The 19,400-nt window shown below is 36.6% G+C and overlaps 1 protein-coding gene across 9 annotated transcripts in view; it reads right to left on the reverse strand.

Annotated features, from left to right (window-relative positions):
- SLCO1A2 (solute carrier organic anion transporter family member 1A2) overlaps window positions 1-19,400 on the reverse strand; it is a 117,859-nt gene that overhangs the window by 16,134 nt on the left and 82,325 nt on the right. For 8 of the 9 annotated variants that reach the window (XM_014832388.3, XM_044775212.2, XM_070494220.1 and 5 more), the window contains 7 exons: window positions 15,672-15,778; window positions 13,399-13,545; window positions 10,589-10,687; window positions 9,525-9,743; window positions 7,052-7,216; window positions 5,592-5,787; window positions 203-365 (listed from right to left, as the gene is read on the reverse strand). In XM_014832388.3, coding sequence (XP_014687874.3) covers window positions 203-365; window positions 5,592-5,787; window positions 7,052-7,216; window positions 9,525-9,743; window positions 10,589-10,687; window positions 13,399-13,545; window positions 15,672-15,778 — 1,096 coding nt within the window. The remainder of the gene's footprint in view (window positions 1-202; window positions 366-5,591; window positions 5,788-7,051; window positions 7,217-9,524; window positions 9,744-10,588; window positions 10,688-13,398; window positions 13,546-15,671; window positions 15,779-19,400) is intronic. The other variant, XM_070494225.1, reaches the window with a different exon arrangement.

A 19,400-nucleotide genomic window follows, 5' to 3' on the forward strand; every position in this document is an offset into this window, starting at 1 on the left:
AAGAAATAAGATCTAGGAAATAAAAGGTAAATCAAGTGAGCATATAGAAAGTAACTTATTTTTTCCACAAAAAAGATAATTTGATTTTGAGGAAAATCTTTAATTTTACTTTTATCAAATGTAGGCCCAGTTCATAGTTAGAAAGTGCCAATAAGGTGCATAACACATAATTTCCGTAAAAAAGAAGAAGAGGATGTGTTACCATGTCTATTCCTGTTCCAACAGACGTCTCACAGCCAGCAAGACAAGCCGACATATACGACAAGCCATTTTCTCCACACACAGGGTCCCATATTTTAGTTGGACAGTTGCAATCCATGTTGCAGCCAGTAAGGATATTTTCCACGTATAAATCTTGATGCGTTCTGAAATGGTTTAAAATAATGCCATGGACAATGAAAGACTAATAGCGCATTTTCTTTTTCTTCTTTTCACCTCAACTTGCAACTATATTTCCTCTGCTCCCCAAAATAAAAACAGAAATCTTCCAACCATCCATGTGTGGCCTGGGTACGATAGCTTGGCATAAAAGATACCTGCTTTGGTGGTCACGTAACCACTTTTTCAATGATTTATTTCAGATAAACAAATAGCCAATAAACAAACATTAATCGAGGGGCTGCCACATGGGAGGCATTTTTCCAGGTATTATTAGAACTCAAAAATAAAGATGGCCTAATCCCTGTGGTTGATCCATATGGTGGAAAGTAACAAGAGAAATCATATTTTATAAAAACAATCTCAAAAGTTCACTTGGAGATCAAAATCTGTAAGCTCAATTTATATCGTAGACAATACATTTAGCTCCAGAAACATAACTAACTGAGTAAACAAATACATTCTTCTAGTATAAAAAGTGTCCAGTGCTGATCAAAATGGTGACATACGTTGTTTCTGACTTCAGTCCCCTCACAAGAAGACCAATTACCAGCTATCCATAGACAAGTCACCACTGTAAGAATCCCAGAACCTAGGGGTGAGGCTGAAGCACTCCCCTGGACCGTGGAGTTCAAGAAGGACCACATTAGAAGTGTAAGAGGAGCAGTTACACTCTGACCAAATTACCCCTCTCCCAGGTCAGCATAGCACCCACCAAGAGGCACCCCCTGGGCCTATGGTTTCTCCAGTGGAAAAAGAAAGCCCAAGGTGGGCATCCAGCTCCCCCAGCATTGTGGGATGCTTCCCAGGAGACCCATTAGATCTAGCCACATGGTGATCACAGGGAGAATCTGCAGGGCTCCTCCAGTGGGTATCAGATAGAGAAGGAGAAGGGAGGTGGGGCTAGAGAAACTAGCTACTCGGATCTTGGGAGACTGCATTCTTGCAGCAGGGCCCAAGTAGAGATCAGCTAGTGGCTCTGACGCTCTGCAGAGCCAAGTGGTCGAGTGGCCGTGTCTGGTCAAGTAGCTGGGTTGGCAATTCTCCCAGATTTGGGTCCCCACTCAACACATACTGGCCGTGGAGCCTGTTCTACTGCCTCAGCAGAGCAGAGAAGTAAATTTGCAGCCCTGCCCAACTGCTGAGCTTAGCCTCCAGTCCCGTCCATCCAGGAGGCCTGGCCAGAGAATCTGGGCAGCCATAGAGCCCATCTCGCAGCCACAAAAGATCCTGAATAGTCAGGTAGTCAAAGCAACCTTGAGAAAGAAGAATAAAGCTGTAGACATCACACTTCCTGATTTCAAACTGTATTACAAGCTATAGTAATCAAAACAGCATGGTATTGGCACAGAAACGGTCACATAGATCGACAGAACAAAATAGAGAGCCCAGAAATAAACCCATGCATATATGGTCCATTAATTTACAACAAAAAAGCCAAGAATATGCAGTGGGGTTAGGATAGTCTCTTCATAAATAATGATGGGAAAACTGGACAGTCACATGCAAAGAACAAAATTGGATCCCTATCTTACACCATACACAAAAATCAACTCACATGGATTAAGATTTAGATTTAAGACCTGAAACCGTAAAACTCCTAGAAGAAAACATAGCACGTGAGATCCATGATGTTGGTGTTGGTGATGATTTTTAGGATTTGACAATAAAAGTACAAGTAACCAAAACAAAGACAAACAAGTGGGGCTATATCAAACTTAAAAGTTTCTCTACAGCCAGGGAAACAGTCAACACAATGAAAAGGCAACCTACTGAATGGGAGAAGATATTTCTAAACTATATATCTGATAAGGGGTTGGTGAATATCTAAAATATATAAAGAACTCATACAACTCAAGAGCAAAAAAACCAAATAATCTGATTTAAAAATGGGCTGAGGAACTGAATAAACATTTTTCCAAGGAAGACATACAAATGGCCAACAGGTAAATGAAAAGATGTTCAACATCACTAATCATCAGGGAAATGTAAATCAAAACCACAATGAAATCTCATCTTACACCCGTTAGGATATCTATTATCAAAAAGCAAGAGATAAATGCTGGCGAGAATGAGGAGAAAAGGTCACCCTTGTGCACTGTGGAGGGGAATGTGAATTGGTACAGCCACCAAGGAAAACAGTATGGAGGCTCCTCAAGAAATTGAACATAGAACTATCACATGATCCAGCAATCCCACTTCTGAGTATATATCCAAAGTAAATGAAAACAAGCTATCGAAGAGCTATCTGCACCCCCATCTTCATTGCAGCATTGTTCACAATAGCCAAGACATAGAAACAACATAAGTGTCCATGAATGGATGAATGGATAAAGAAGATATGATATATATTCTGCAATATGGAATACAATTCAGCCTCGAGAGAGAAGGAAATCCTGCCATTTGTGACAATATGCTAAATGAGGGCATTATGCTAAATGAAATAAGGCGCCAGACAAGTACAAATACTGCATGGTATAACTTATATGTGAAATCTAAATAAAAAGTCAAGCTTGTGGAAACAGGGTAAAAAAGTGGTTGCCAGGACCCGGAAGTGGCGGAAATAAGGAGAGGTTGGTAAAAGAGTACAAATCTTCAGTTATAAGAAGAGCAAGGCCTGAGGGTGTAACGTATAAAATGGTGACTATAGTTGATAACAGTTTATAGTATTATTGAAACTCGCTAAGAGAGTAGAACCTAAATGTTTCCACCAAAAAAAACCAAACAGGTAAATATGTGAGGTGATGGATGTGTTAATTAACTAGATGGGAGAAATCCTTTCACAATGTATACATATATCAAGTCATCATAACACAGACTTTAAAATCTTACAATTTCATTAGTTGATTACGCCTCAATAAAACTGGAAAAAAAAGAGGGGGGGAAAACATCATTAATGATCGTGAACAAAGGCAAAACCTTTGTCCAGTGGAAATGACAAGCAGTTTTAAAATGGTTAACAGCTCTGAGCCTGGAGTCTAGTTGCCAAATTAAAATTTGACATCTCTTGCTCATGCACTGTTACTCCCTGAACCTTAGTTTCCTCTTCTATAAAATGGAGATGGGGCCGGCCCAGTGGCATAGTTGTTAAGTTTGCGCTCTCCGCTTCAGTGGCCTGGGGTTCATGGGTTCGGATCCCGGGTGCGGACCTAGCACTGCTTGTCAAGCCACACTGTGGTGGCATCCCACAGAAAATAGAGGAAGATGGCACAGACGTTAGCTTGGAAACAATCTTCCTCAAGCAAAAAGAGGAATATTGGCAATGGATGTTACCTCATGGCCAATCTTCCTTAAAAAAAAACATGGAAATAATTCTAGCACTATTTCTGTAAAGATTAAATGAGGCAACGTAGTAAAGAGCTAAGAACAAGAAAAAGTGTGTGGGGGGTGGTTCTTATCAAAAAGGCTAGTGCTGGTGAGTTTGCAGCAACTCTTGTACACTGTTGATGGGAATGTAAATTGGTGCAGCCACTATGGAAAACAGTATGGAGGCTCCTCAAAAACTAAAAGTAGAACACCATATGATCCAGCAATCACACTTGTGGGTATATATTTGGAGGAAATGACATCACTACCTGAAAGAGATATTTGCACCTCCGACTTTATTGCAGCATTATTCACAACAGTCAAGACATGGAGACATTATATATATATATATATATATATGTACAATGCAATATTACTCAGCCATAGAAAAAAGGAAATCCTACTATTTGTGACAACATGGATGAAACTTGAGGGCATTACACTGAATGAAATAAGTCAGAAAGGGAAAGACAAATACTATATAATCTCACTTGTTTGTGGAATCTAAAAACCAGCACTCAGAAACAGACAATAGATTGGCGGTTGCTGGGGAGGTGGGGGTGGGGAGGAATGGGTGAAGGTGGTCAAAGGGTACAAACTTCCAGTTACAAGACGAATAAGTTCTGGGGCTCTAACGTGCATCATAGTGACTATAGTTAACAAGACTGTATATTTTAAGTTGCTAAGAGAGTAGATCTTAAAAGTTACCACACACAAAAAATTGTAAATATGTGAGGTCATAGACGTGTATCATTTCAAAATATAAAGTGTATCAAATCATTAGGCTGTACACCTTAAACTTACACAATGTCTTATGTCAATTATATCTCAATAAAGCTGGGAAGAAAAGGTTTTTAAAAAGTGTCTAGCAACAGAGGATTTTCTTGTGCTCTGTGTAAGGTGATTGAAAGAGCACTAGCATGGGGGTCTAGAGACTGAATTAAAGTCCTAACTCCATGACTAGATTATAAATTGCCTTTTTACACACTTGCTCTAGGAATTGGAATAATTGGAAATGGAAATAATCTTTAAGATTTTTCCAGTTTTAAATTCTATGTTCCTATATTAATGAAATTGAAGAAGTTTGCCATGAACTACCTTTGTCATTTAATCCCTCTGAATCTTAATTTCTTCATCTGTAAAATGGAAATAATAATACCTATTTTAAATGGAACTTGCAAGACAAATCAGTTAATATACAAAATTACTTTATGATTTTATATTTAAAATTATTCAAATCTTATATTCCTTGAAAATGTTAAAGGAAACGTGTTAGGATGCCCTTCATTTCATTTTAACGGATTACTCCCTTATCTAAATATGTCCTCCAAATGAATTTTAAAAATTCACATCACTATGTAAGGCCTGCCTACAAACCCAGATAACCTCAAAATACAAATCGAAAACTATTAAATGATAAGACATGATTAGACAAATGAAATATACGAATTTACATACGAATTAATATGCCATGTATTAGGATTCAGTTAGGCTAAATTTAAGCCCATTGTGGAAACATATAAAGATGACTGAGACTGTATAGTCAACTCTTAATTTTACTCATTTATGAGAGGATAAAATATATGGATAACATATCCTAATACAACCTAAAACTATAGGTAGTTCCTTTGATATCCACTTTAATATCTACTAGGATATCACAAAGCCAAACACTCACACACACACCTTCATAAACTCACTAACCTTCTGAGATGTTCCCAACCTCTTTAATAAGCCTAGAACCTGCATGGATTGGGTTATGATTGACAGATGGAGGAAAGATGAAGAAAGACTACAGATTACTGCCATTAATTCCAATTAGAAAATGATCTGGTCATGGATAATCATTGGAGAACATATGTTATTAACTGTTGAAAGAGTATAACATCCATTAGAAAACAACATACCCTTCATAAGAGGTGGTTATGCCAGCAACTGGAGAGTTATCACAGATCATGAGAAAACACAAGTAATAGAGAAGATACTCAATTAAAGAAAACCAGCATCCTATGTGGGCAGCTTGTTTGACAGTAATCTTGAATTTCTTCATAATTAAACCACCAACTATATATCCAATGCATATTGGAGGTAAGTTATAAATACCTGCAAATGCAAGTAAAATAGTATTTACAAAGTGATTTAGTGAAGGAAAAAATATGATATCTTTTTTATCTAATATGTATTACATAAGAAACCATTGAGGTCCAACTCACAATGAAGAAAGTTGATTTAATTTTGTCCCCACTTAGTTACATACTACACACAGAGAGATTTTAAAATGCCCCACAACATCGAAGTATATTTTGGAAGCCTGTTATCATTATTATCCATTTAAGTAATTACAGTAGATTGTAAATTTCATATAGGCAAAGGTCACATTTATATCCCTTTTCTTAGGATCCAGGGAGGAGTGACAAGTCAAAGTTGACCAGTAATTTTTGCTTCCCATTCTTTGGAGTGGGATTATGTATATGATTTGTGATTTATATGATTTTGCAGGTCTTTATTCCTACTCTGGTTGTTAAAAATTTGACCCATCTCAAGGTAATTTAGAAGGTCATTTTGCTGAGCCTGTGATTGTCAAGGGTATTTAATTTTATGTCTTGCTGCTACTGACCAGCACTCTCCCTCCCCCAAGGCACCCCCCAAGAAAGGAGAAAAGAAGAAAAAGGAAAAGACAGCCCTAGACTGCATTCTCACAATGCCAGGGTCTGCTCATGGAATTACATTCTTGGCACAGCTTGTTCAAAATCCATTCCAGTGCCCCATACGAAAGAGTCTGATTTAGTATGTCTGAGGTGAGCCCCAGGTACCTGAATTTTAACACTCTACGTGATGGGGATGCAGGTAGCCTGGAAATTCACTTTTCAAAACAGTAAAAAGATCAGGGTAGGGGTTAGTGTGGTCACAGGAAAATCAGAATGTATGGGCTGCAGAGACGCCTCGAACCACCAGGGGGACCAGGGAACTAAGTTAGAATGAACATGGAATTCATGAATTGGAGCCAAAAGTAAAATCCGGTAGTAAAATGTGGACTCCTAGCGAGGTAACCCTGTCTCCCTTTTCACATTAATGGATTGCCTATATGAAAATTGTATCTAATCTGTGCATTCCCCAAGATTCCCACAAGTATTTTGAATTTACGTTCTGACTAAAGAGAGAGCAAAAAGGAGAAGAAAGCCAGGACTGCCTGGCTTCCTCCCTTCCTTACCTTTTCTTGATTTCACTGGAGAGCAGAAAGGGGAAATGAACCAGAGACAAAAATATTCTAACAGATTTCAATTTAGGAGTTTCCTGGACCCATTGTTACACTGTTCACCATTTCATGGGAAAAAGTGAGCTGCTAATCGGCAAAGAACAAACATACCAATTAAAAAGATTGCATCCGAAGATGATTTTCCATATTGTTGTTCCAGATATTTCGGCATGAAGGAGATCATATTAACAAATGCATTGAACTGGATCACACTTATTAGTATGAAAAGCATGTAAATTGGGTTGCATAAAAGACTTTTCAAGAAGGGTAAAAAATCTGAAAAAAGAAAAAGAACGAAACAATATCAAATTATCTCAGCTTTGCATTTTATGATTAACTTTTTCTGAAATATCAACCTCCCCTCCAAATTATGCTTTTCTGTTTTATAATGCACATATGTTTGTTAATTCTTTTACCTCTTGAAAGCTAGAGTTATATCATTGTTTTAGCAGCTTCTGCTCTCTAGTGATGCAGTTGACTAGGTAGGGGTCAGAACACAATAGTTTTGCCTTCAGTAAATTACTATTGTGTCTTAAGGAAAAGCTATATATAACGTGACCAAAATATTGTCTGTGTTCACACCATTTCCTTTTCATCCTGCTCTTAATATCTTATCTTCTCTAGAGATCATCTAGCATGAAAGATACTTGTTCTGTTCTCTAAAGTCTGGAAGAAAATCAACGTGATAAAGAAGTTCACACTCAAATATTGATATTATCATTCCTGAACATTTAAAATGAAGATATATGTGGGAATTCATGAGATATAGATTTTCTCAAGTACCAGGTATTTTTCTGTTTCTTTAGAACAACAGTTTTGGTGTTTCTGCCAAAGGTTCACAAGAGGATGCACATTGAGACCACCTGAGGGTCTTTTAAAAATACCAATCCCCAGGTCTCATTCCTGAGATGCTGATTTATTTGGTATATACTAGAGACCATGTAAATGATTTAACCAAGCCTTTTCCCTGTTTGTGTGGACTGGACTGACAAAGCTCAGAGCCAAATCTGTGGCCCATCTCTAGCAAACGTTCTAGATTCACACTGCCTTTATTTGGGGTCAAATTCTCACTTACGGTTTCCTTTTCCTTTTCCTATTTCAGCATGGTTTAATGCAAAGAAATGAATTCTCATTGAAGAATTCATGTTTATGAATAAAGCACATGGCAGGGTAAAAAGTTGTGTTCAGAGCTCTTTGGAGCTTTGTAAGTCACCCACATTTATTGACATCCCTGTCCTAATAGATGAGTCTCAGTGGTTCCAATTTCTTTTCTATATGTCTTATACTAAGTTAAGCTCTTTTCTAGTTTTGAATATTGATCTTGCAGACACTAACAATATTCTGTGTTAAAATCCTCTATCAGTCCATATCAGCCCTTTGAGAAGAGCTGTTAATATAACCATGACGACTCTGAGAATTTGCAAGATTCTGAATTGGCTCCGAATGATCCGAGAGGTGTTAAATTAAGTTCATCTGCGGTTTAAGTGAATTCAAAATGGTTAATAATAATTTTGTGCAAATTGGTACTATAATTTATGGCTGATGGTAGGAGAAGTAGGGTCAACAGTAATAATGCTAATCGTAATAGCAGTAATAATAATAATATATGCCAGAACTCCTTTTACCCTTACACGACAACTCTATAATACTAAGCACTGTTGTTATCCACATTTTACAGTTAAGGAAACTGAGCCCCTACCCACCTTCTAAATAAACGTTCTTTAAGAATTCCAAGTCCCAGGCCACTCTTCATACTAATTAAATCAGACATCTAGGCAAATCTACAGAATTTCTAAACTTCAGTAATTTAAAAAATTTCCTACATGATTGCAATATGTGGCCAAATGTGAGAATCCATGTTCTTGAATACTACTTAGACTATCTTAGCTTGGTTTCCCACAGAAATGCCTGTAAATTATGCTTTGAGAATCTATACAAAAAACCCGGTTACATGAAATATGCTCCTGCATTTACTGAAAAACAACTATGTGGTCAATATTACCTGTATCATACATCATATGATAATTTTTTCTTTCTTTTAAAATTTGTTACTTGGGGAACAGTTTCTCTTTAAGATTTGTTATTCTTCCCTCCATCAAATATAGAGAATTATATGCCCTACCATGTTTGGGTTTTTTTTCTGCCTTAAATTCCAGGAGGCTCAGAACTAAGCTAACGTTCTTGATTTCAGAACTATATACTTATTTCGATTCATGTATATCTTTTCCTCCTTTTGTTCTTAGTTTGAATTTCTTTCTTTTTTGAAAATTAGGCCTATGTTGCCTGTAAAATAGATTTTTTAAGGCAAATGGGACCAAGTAAAATAAATAACTAAATTTATTGAGTGCCCAGATTGACATAAAATTTTATATAAATGCTGACCTAAGTCAGCTTCCAAATTATACTACTTATTTCCAAGTGGAAGCATAGGAGGAATCAGACTAGCGAGACATTCTTAACTGCTGACTGTCAGTGACAAAGTGTCTTAACACAGCCTAGCATGTTATAGTGTTAGACTAAAATACAGACACATCTACATAAAAGAAAAAGTACATTATGTAGTATTTAAAGTGTTTATACTTGCCCTTAGTGATTCCATCCTTTTCCTTCTTGACTTCTTTTTGTTTCCCTTCTTGGTCGTTTTTAACTATCTCAGCATTATTTGCTAGTCCTTCCTTTGGAGGCGTTTTGGGCAAAAAGAAAAAAGGGATGGCAGTGAGCAGATTCACTCCTGCACAAACCAGAAAGCCAAACCACCATGCACCAACCCAACGCGTATCAGTGGGAGTTATGGTCAGGTCCTCTGTAAAGAAACACACGCATTCTTTATTAGCTTAAGGTATTATCTCCTGTATGAACTATAGAAAATTATTAAAATTGTAGTTCTCAGGTTTTATCAAAGTATAGAATTTTATATAATTCAGATATTCATAAAACTTGTCTGACAATATGTGGTGTTACAATATTGTCTAGCAATAAATTAGTTTGACTATCTGTCTTATCGTGTAAGGAATTTATAAATAGGTATTCATTAAAGAACTACAAGGTCTATTTCATTATCCACAAATGATTGCTCAATTAAAAGAAATTCAGGGGCCAGCCCCGTGGCCCAGTGGCTAAGTTTGCATGCTCCACCTTGGCAGCTTGGGGTTTGTGGGTTCGGATCCTGGGCATAGACCTAGCCCTACTCATCAAGCCATGCTGAGATGGCATCTCACACAGCAGAATTACAAGGATCTACAACTAGAACATACAACTATGTACTGGGGGGCTTTGGGGAGAAGAAGAAAATAACAAAAAAAAAAGATTGGCAACAGATGTTAGCTCAGGGCCGATCTTTAAAAAAAAAAAAAGAAAAGAAATTCAAACCTATGTGCTTAAATCTTTTAAAAACAAGAAATATGGTTGTAGTGTAGTAGAAAGAGCACTGGCTTTTGAGTCTGAAGATCAGCATTTTAGCTTGCTCTCCTGCTCACTGATTTGAAATATTTGAGAAACTATTTAAACTCCTCCGCTTCCGTTTGCTCAGTGAAAGTGGAGATAATCTATCTAACTGGGGGTCAAATAGGTCAATGATTAACTACGATAACATCCCTGAAGATGCTCTGTGTCCTCTAGACACTGTCTAAATAGATGTTATTGAATTACCTGTGTTCACAGATCCAGTGTCGACATAAACGTTTGCACAAAATGATGCTAACAAAAGTCCAATCAGAGGACCAATGATAGCTCCTGTTTCTATAAACCCTAAAAATAAAGGAAAATATAAAGTTATAGTAGAGTTCTGTACCCACATAGAGTTCTAATTCTATATAGAGTCTGAAAATTGGATTATTTTTGCTTTAGATATTCAATTTGTGAGACAATTAAGCTTGTATACATATAAGTAGAAAGGTTGTTTCTGTAAATATTTAAAAAGGACCCTGATAATTTAAAGCCACTTTCTCTAGGCCTCCAAGTTCCCTTTCATGCTGAGGACTCAGGTAAAGATTAGCTGTAGCAGCATAAGCTAGTATCATGCTATTGACAAAGTCACAATATAGAGCAAGATTCTTTTGATGGTTTCCATAGTCACATTTTTAGAGGAACTTTAAAGCAATCCATGTTATGATAAACTTCTTATGGCACATTCTTCAGAAAAACTTTGCTCCCAAATATTCAGTTTGAAACTTCCTCTGGCTATGTCCTCCCTATTAATGATGCTTCTCTTCACTTTTATCATGATCTCTTTTCTTATCCTCCACATTCTTATCTTCCATTTCCATCAGTCCCCTTTGTCCTCACTTGACTTCCTACTCTTCTGGAACTTCATCAGCAGTTATCTCATGACTTGTCTACAATTCAGAATCTATGCTGAGCTCTCTATGTTCACTGAAAATCCAGACATGAGCTTCTTCAACTTTCTTCTTCTTGACTTCAAAATATGTCTTCACCCATTGTCTCTGCCTTCTTCACAGTTCTATAGGCTGACCCACCTACCTGACTTCTTGACACTAATCCCTGCAGATCTTCTCTGAGGTCTTGCTCAACCACACACTCCCTCTCTTGTGTTTGTTCAATCTCTCCCATCCACTGATTTCTCCGATATCTCAAACACCCTGTGCTTTCTTTCCTTTCACCACTCTCTGCTTCTACTTCCTTACCACACACTCTACTCAAATCTTTTCACATTCTAATCAAAACACTCTCAGGTAGCACCAGTGATCTCTTGGTTACTTGTCCAGTGTCCTTTTCTGGTCTCCGTCCTCCTAACTGTCCATGTTACTTGACATTGCTGTCCGACTTACTTTTAACATTTTCCTCCTAAGACTTTCATAAAACTATACATTCATTGTCTCACTTTTTCCCCTATGACTACTCCTTCTTTGATTTTTCTTCCTCCTACTCTACTCACGAAGCTGAAGTGTTCCCTAGTATTTTCTTCTAGGACCTCTCACTATATATATGGTCTCCCATGGCAACCTCATTTCGCCCTCTTGGTTTCATTTATTGTCTCTGTATAAATGATTCTCAAACTTTGTATCTAGCTTTTATGTTCTCCCCTAAACTCCAGAGCCATACGTGGAACTGTTTCCTTGATGCATAGCTAATTGATTCATGCTTATGTAAGTATACACACACATATTTATTTATTTCATTTTTTCAAATTTAATTATACATACAATATTTTTCAAATTTCACCGATTTATAACTATGTAGTTGTTTATACACTAAATCTTATATGAACCATGTCATATTTATCTTAATATATAGAGAGATTATCATAGTAATTTATATATATTATACACCCTAGTATTTGTTGAATAAAGAAATACATATTATAACAAAGTGTTTGTTAATTTATTGCAGGTGAGCATTTGTAGTCTTCAAAAGAAGTATGTTAAGGAATTTGAAAGGACTGAATAGAAAAACACTGTGAAAGATGTTTGCAAAATCAGAGAGTCATCAAAAAGTGCCAAAAATTACTGGGAGTAATGATTATCCTAAATATTTTAATCTATCTTGATTATGTGTAATTTTGTTCCTATCTCCTCTCACCTTCTTTGAACTACTCTGGTTTTTAAAAGATATGTCTATTTAACAGCAAAGTGTTCCTATACTCAAAGCTATGATTTTGTAACCCACAGATGGAATAACTAAGGAATGTAAGTTATGCATAATAAATTAAGAGTATTTCGGAAACTGGATGACAACATAAGAAGGTGGATCTTAAGTTGGATATTGTGGGAGGTGACATTGATGGATTTTACAAAAGGAAATTTCAAGGAAGATAATCAAAAATATGAAGATGAATACTTGTGAAAAATATGAAAAAGCCTGACTAGTATAGAGAGATTGTGGTGAAGAGAAACTATATAGGAAACTAAAAGGATAAACTGATTGTAAGCTATGCGTAATAAATGGAGAAATCAGAGTTAATAAATAAAGAGCCAGTATGTTTCATGAACTTGGTAGAGAAGACATAATTAAAACAATGTTTGAGAAAAATTATACTGCACATATGTTTATAAGAAATTGATAAAAGAAAATACTAGAGATAAACTGACCAAAAAAGAAGTTGTAATAACCTGCAGATGAAGTAATAGAGACCTGAACAAAAATAGAAGTAATGAAAATAGTAAGAAAGGTTTTGAATGTAGGGGAAATTTTAGAGAAACCTTTGGTAAATCTCTTAACAGACTGGATATAGAGTGGTGCTAAGGAAATGGAGAAGGCAAAGAGAACTCCAGGAAAACTAGATTAGGGTATTTTTAATAGTAAAAAGCAGATTTGGCAAAGGGTTTGTTTGGAGTTAGCATGTAATTTCTCCATTCAACAAACTTTTACTGATGGCCAACAGTGCCAAGGCACTCTGCTTATCATTCTGGAAATCACTGAGAGTCAAAATAAATAACTAATATCCACCCTCAAAGAATTTACTTTTCTGAAAAGAGGCTAAGGCAGATTTTCAAACTCACCAATATATAAAGGAGAGTTTTCAGATTTGGCAAAATCTTCTATGTAGGAAATACCCAAAGGCATGATGGGAGTTTCACCAATTCCACGTATGATATTTCCTACTAGTACATACACCCACATCAATGATTTAACTTCCTTCACACATTCTGCATTAAAAGAAAAAAAGGCATTGCATTAGTGTTTTGATAGTGAAGTATTGGCGATACTTAAATTGTAAGTTTTTGGTAAGCATTTTACAGTTCTTATGTGACCATGGCACCTTGTCAACCATTTATATTACTATGCTGGCAAGGAATCATTGGGCCATCCCTCTTGCATTTTCTGACAGAGAGCTTATGTATGGCCAAGTATAAGTGGTATGCTGGAGCCAGTTTCTACTGGGTTGGGAGAGGTGAGTATACACCTCTGTTCCCAATTCAGTGTTTAGTGACAACATATTGGTAGTTTGATGGAAATAGTTACACAACAGAAATTGGCAAACACTAAAAACCAGGGCTTTTTATTTTCCCTCCAGAGAGCTAGTTTCCTGCAACTACTGAGCCCAGTTAGCTGCTATGAGTGCTACCCCATTTCTATACTAACTTTGGGGAAAGAAAAAACTCACAAATATCTCTCCCGAGCATGTATACTATATTTATAAGATTTAAATAAGAGTCTCACTGAATTTTGAATTCTCTACAGCTCTAATTACTTATGGATACTAAAAATATTTCACTGGGTAGTAATCACATTTTCTCTATAATGCCTACTGTATACTGTAACCACCGAAGAAGTTTTAATAAAGAAATCCATCCCCATCTTGGAGCAGCAGCTGCTTAGTAGAATAACAAAAACTAGTCCAAAGAGGATTGAAAGGGAGGAAGATAGGTAAATCTCTGAAGACTTATGTCTACTGTTTTTCCATTTTTGTGGAAAATAATGGAAAAAAATAAGCCAAAATAGCAGTCAAGCCATGAGCACGCTCTGCAGGGTCACTTTTTCAGGAAAGTGAGTGACAACTTATTCTCATCTCCTACAAGCTGGCCAGGTGCCACCCACAGATGTGAGGGTCCTGAGCACAGCTGGGTCTGGAAATTTTTTATGAAGTCTATCTCTCAGTCATTCCCAGTCCAAAAGGATCAGTTTCCATTTCTGGGGATTCGTATATTTTTCCCACAGTGGGCACAAGGATTTGTCTCTGGAGATCGTAGGCAAACTCTAGGCCCATGCTATGGCAAAACTAAAAATATCAGGTGATCAAAGAATCAATACACTCTCCTGGAACTACACCAGACTTGGGACGTTTTGATTTATCTACTACAAAGCACACTTTTTTAAAAAAGAAAAAAAGTAGGAAATAGGATCAGAGTTAGTCTTTGGCAAAAGCCAGCCCAAGGAAAGAACACAGGCCACTGTTATGTCACTGTTTTTCATTGTTTCCCCAGGGGGTTCCCTTGGCTTAGAGTTTCTGAAACAGCTATTCTTACACTCCCTGAAACTATTTTGGTTCCTTCTGATTCCGTGCTGGCAGTAAAAATTCCTAGCCTTGAGAACCACTGTAACTTCCACTGATATGAATCCAGCATAAAAATGTCCCCATCATAGAGAGTTCTAGTCTGAGGTAAGTCAACAGGGTCACCTCCAGACTAAGTATCACCAGAAGATTGTATAGATGCCTTAGCATAGGAAGGGGTAGAGACTGGTATGTTGTTTTTCTGGGACTACAGGAAGCTCGAAGAAGCACCACTACTGTGTTGGACTGTAAAGTAATGTCTCTGGTAAAGAAGGAGAAGTGGGGCAGAAGGATAAGTTCCTAGTTCAGTAGAAAGAGAATAGAGTAAATCAGAACTATCGCATACTTGCCTGCTTTCTCTTCTATAGAAGATTAGCGATAAAACTTAAATCCTTTGAACTTTGTTTCTATGTCTATTTCCTATTTACATGTTATATAGACCAAATTATCAGTGTAAATCTATTGTTCTAAAATGTTTGCTCCACAGAATTAACTCTACAGTAGTCCTTGAATGGATGTCTTTGATTTATTTTTAAATAACCATTTTAAACAATAGACAAGGCAGTCTTAATAAGTATATTCAAATATATATATTATATACAAATATAATATATTCTGTGTTATCAGACATTCCTAGTCTCCCTCGTGATTTCCAAAATCCCTGAAAAAAAGAAAATATATTTTGCTCATTTGCCTTACTTTCTTAACCAAACCCAATAACTCAGAAAGTGTTCAGTTACAAATTCACTGAACAGAAAGCAATAAAATGAAGTAGACAACCTGATGGATCCTCTGTTGGTCTGAAAATCTGGGTTCCATTTTCCATACACAAGAAACTGTTTGAGGACAAATTGCCTGAAACTGAAACTGTAGATTCATATTCATATCTGTATGAACACAGGGAAAACATGTTCGTGTTAAGGAGCCAAAGAGGACAATGTGAGCATTGTGCAGATTACTCCTGCTTCATTTAAGACACAACATCCACATCCAGCAAAGTAGTTTACTTTTCATCTTTGCTATCTGATCATCATAATATCACCAAAAAGAACTTGCCACTCGCTGTAAACATACAATCTGTTGACAGCTAGCTTTCAGTTATCTGCATGTGGATAATCTTCCTCTTAGATTACCTAACATCAACCTTCTGTGGTTTTTAGGTGATCATTTCCTGGAAACAATTACTGTGGGATGAGGAACAAAAACTAAGATAAATAATAGACTCTACAAAGTATAATTAAGAAGATAAAGGCTTTGGGGGAAAAAACACCACCACAAAACCAGGTTCCAACTTTGGATTCTCTGAGGTTTGCTCATAAGAAATATGCCATCGCTTTCTGGGAAGCCAAACACTAATTACTTCATGTGCTCGTTAATCCCTAAGAAAAAGAAAACATTCGTCCATCATAATGAGAGACCTTAGGAGAATCTCAAACACTGTGAGAGCACAATGTAATGACTTTTTCTCTTCTCATTAGAACAAAAGAGTTAATAGACTGTGACCATTCGCCTTAGGCAAATTGCCACAAGATCCACATGCCCTTTCTCAGAAAACAAATTACCACGCATCAACAATGGAGGGAAGTATGTCCCGCTAAGTCTCTCTTTGTTAGAAATTATGCTGGATTGGCTTCTATGTTTCTATTAGATAAGAGAAAGCCAAAGAAAATTTGCCCTTCTGAGTTCCAAATAAGCTAAAGAGTGTTATGCTTGGATGTCAACAATAGTCCTAATTTCTATGCTATGGAACATAACGAAAAGGGTCAAAATAACTTCCCATTAGAACAATTGCCCAGTCATGCCCGTAGAGTTTGACTGTGAACTGTGGATAAAGGCTTCTGTCTCCATACCCGTGATCCAATGAGACATGCCAGCTTTGGGCAAAGAAATAATACCTTTGGCAGAGGGTGGAAAGAAATGTAAATAATAGCTGAATATTATTTGATGCTGTCTTGGACAGGATAGGAAATAAAAGGACAGTAAAAACTCTTTGCCTGGAAACTTCTGATTCCTTCAGAAATCCCTGAGAAGACACTATATCTTGCTCATTTGTTATCTATTAAAACCTAATAACTCATTCAAAGTCCATTCATCCCCAAAACATCAACAAAATGGCAGTAAATTGATTTTAAAATGGAAAATGAAAAGGTATAATGCCACAAGGATAAAGAGAATGGAAGATTTGACAAGAAGAAAGAGTTTAATAAGATTTTGAAAATGGGAAAGCAGATAACTGAATGGTCACTGAATTAGTTGATATGAGAAGAGTGGCCCTAAGTAAGTGCCTACAGGGGAGCAACCAAACGTGTGCCACACTCCCCTTGGGAAATCTCAGGGAAGATACAAGATACGTCTAAACGTGGGAGTGGGCATGATCCCAAAAACAAGAGGATTGGTTTAAAGCATGTATGTGGATCAGTTAGACCCTGATAGACATCATCTGCCATTTTAACTGAAAATGGTCTTTTGACTCTAGAGAGTCAGACCAGGTACATTGAGGATATGGAGGCCATACTAAAAACCAGGAGTATTAAGTTAAAAAAAAATCTGCATACTGAAAAGTGAGATTCCTCTCCCACCTGGTTGGTAGCCAAGCTTCCACCTCTCAGGCAACAGACTGGAGAATCCCTGCCTAGGATAACTGACAGATTATGGGCAGTTCTGAGCCATCTAAAACACAGCCAGTCCCTGTGCTGTGAAGTCCTCCGTTAACCAAGTCCTACATATGTACACAGAACTTCCAGTTAGCTTGTAGTTGTTATTCTTCTCTCTTAAATATGAATAGATAACAAGAACCACCAGATATATGAGGGAAGCCTATAATGGTAAAGAAAAAGACAAAACAAATAAAAAACTGTACACTTGAAGGAGAGAAAGACAATGAAGACAGATGAGGAAAATGTATGTGGGAAAAGACATTGCATTCTTGAAAGAAGATGCTCTTTAAAACGATATATTCAAAGAAAAAAAGAGTCCTTGAAAATTAAAAATATGGTAGCAAAAGTTCGAAATCCATTCAAAGCTTTGGAAGATAAAGTTAAAGAAAACTCCCCAAAAGTAACAAAAAGACAAGAAGAGAGAAAATGGCAGGAAAAATGATGAGAAAAATATAAGCTTAATTTGGATGTAACCATATTCAAGAACTAGAAGAAGAACTGAATTTTCTAAAAACAGAAAATTGAGGGGTAGGGGCTGATATTATCAAGAAACAATACAAGTAACTTTTACAAATGTCCAGATTGAAGACATTGAACACAATGGAGGAAAAGGATCTATAGTAGACAATTACGAATTTAGCCTCTGGAACTTAAAAGAAAATCTCAATAGCTCCCAGAGAAAAGAAGTTAGACACAGGGATTAGAATGCATAGGATTCTCAATAGTAACCTTAGAAGGTAGAAAACATTGGACTGATGTCTTCGAAATCCCTAGGGAAAATATTTCCAACCTAAAATGTTATACCAGCCAAACTATCAACTAAGTGTGGGAATAGAATACGCATATTTTCAGATGTTCAAGATCTTAAAATTTTTAATTCGCTTACACACTTTCTCAGAAACCTATCAGGTTACATTTTCCATAAAAAGGAGTGAGAGTGAAAAAGGAAAGCAGAAGATATGATACCCAGGAAATAAGGAATTGAATGGAAGAAAAAGGCAAAGCAGATTCTCAAGATAATGTTGAAGACCAATTTCAAGGAAGTAGTCACTCAGAAAGCCTAGAGAGTTCCTGGTTCAGATTGCACATGAAAAATTGGTGGTTACAGGAGAGGTATCTTCAAGACAAAAATGAAACTCTCTGATATGTATGAGTATATTGAGAAGACATTCCCATACCAGTAGAGAGTTTCCTTATGGCTAGTGAGAAATGAAAAGAAAACAAATCAAAATAAAAAATGAGGCAATTATTAAATCCAGGGAAAATAAAAAGTGATATAAGAAAGGAAAGATAACAGCATGTTTTAGTTGAAATGTAAAAAATATTTCCATAGTGATACACATGAAAATAGTGAACATGAGCTTATAGTAGGAAGTCAATAGATATTACACAACACTAAGGTAGCAAAAACTGAAAGGATAAACATTTACTTATAAATACGGAAGCAAACAGCAGAAGAAAGAGCTAAAAGACTTGGGAGTGGTTGTCTCTAGAAAGCAGTAATATGGCCAATGTTGAAGTAACGGGACAATTCTTTTTTCAACATAAGACTTTCAATATAATTTTAGTTTTACAACTTTGTACACATATTATTTTGGTAAAAATTAAAATAAAAATCAATCTTCAGATTGAGTCTCTTGGTGACCTACAATTAAACAGAAACTCAACTGTAATTAGAAGCATCTAAATAGTCCCAAGAAAGGAGTAATCCCAGATTTGCCAGAGCCTAAGAATCTTATCATCAGACTCAACTCCATGAAAGAGCTGTCTCAAATCTCTATTTCATAAATTGACAAAATGTGGCTGTGTAAGTGGAAGCAGGCAGCCAGGAGCACAAAACAGACAGATGAGA

Source organism: Equus asinus, chromosome 22 (assembly GCF_041296235.1).
Source record: "Equus asinus isolate D_3611 breed Donkey chromosome 22, EquAss-T2T_v2, whole genome shotgun sequence".
Lineage (NCBI taxonomy): Eukaryota > Metazoa > Chordata > Mammalia > Perissodactyla > Equidae > Equus > Equus asinus.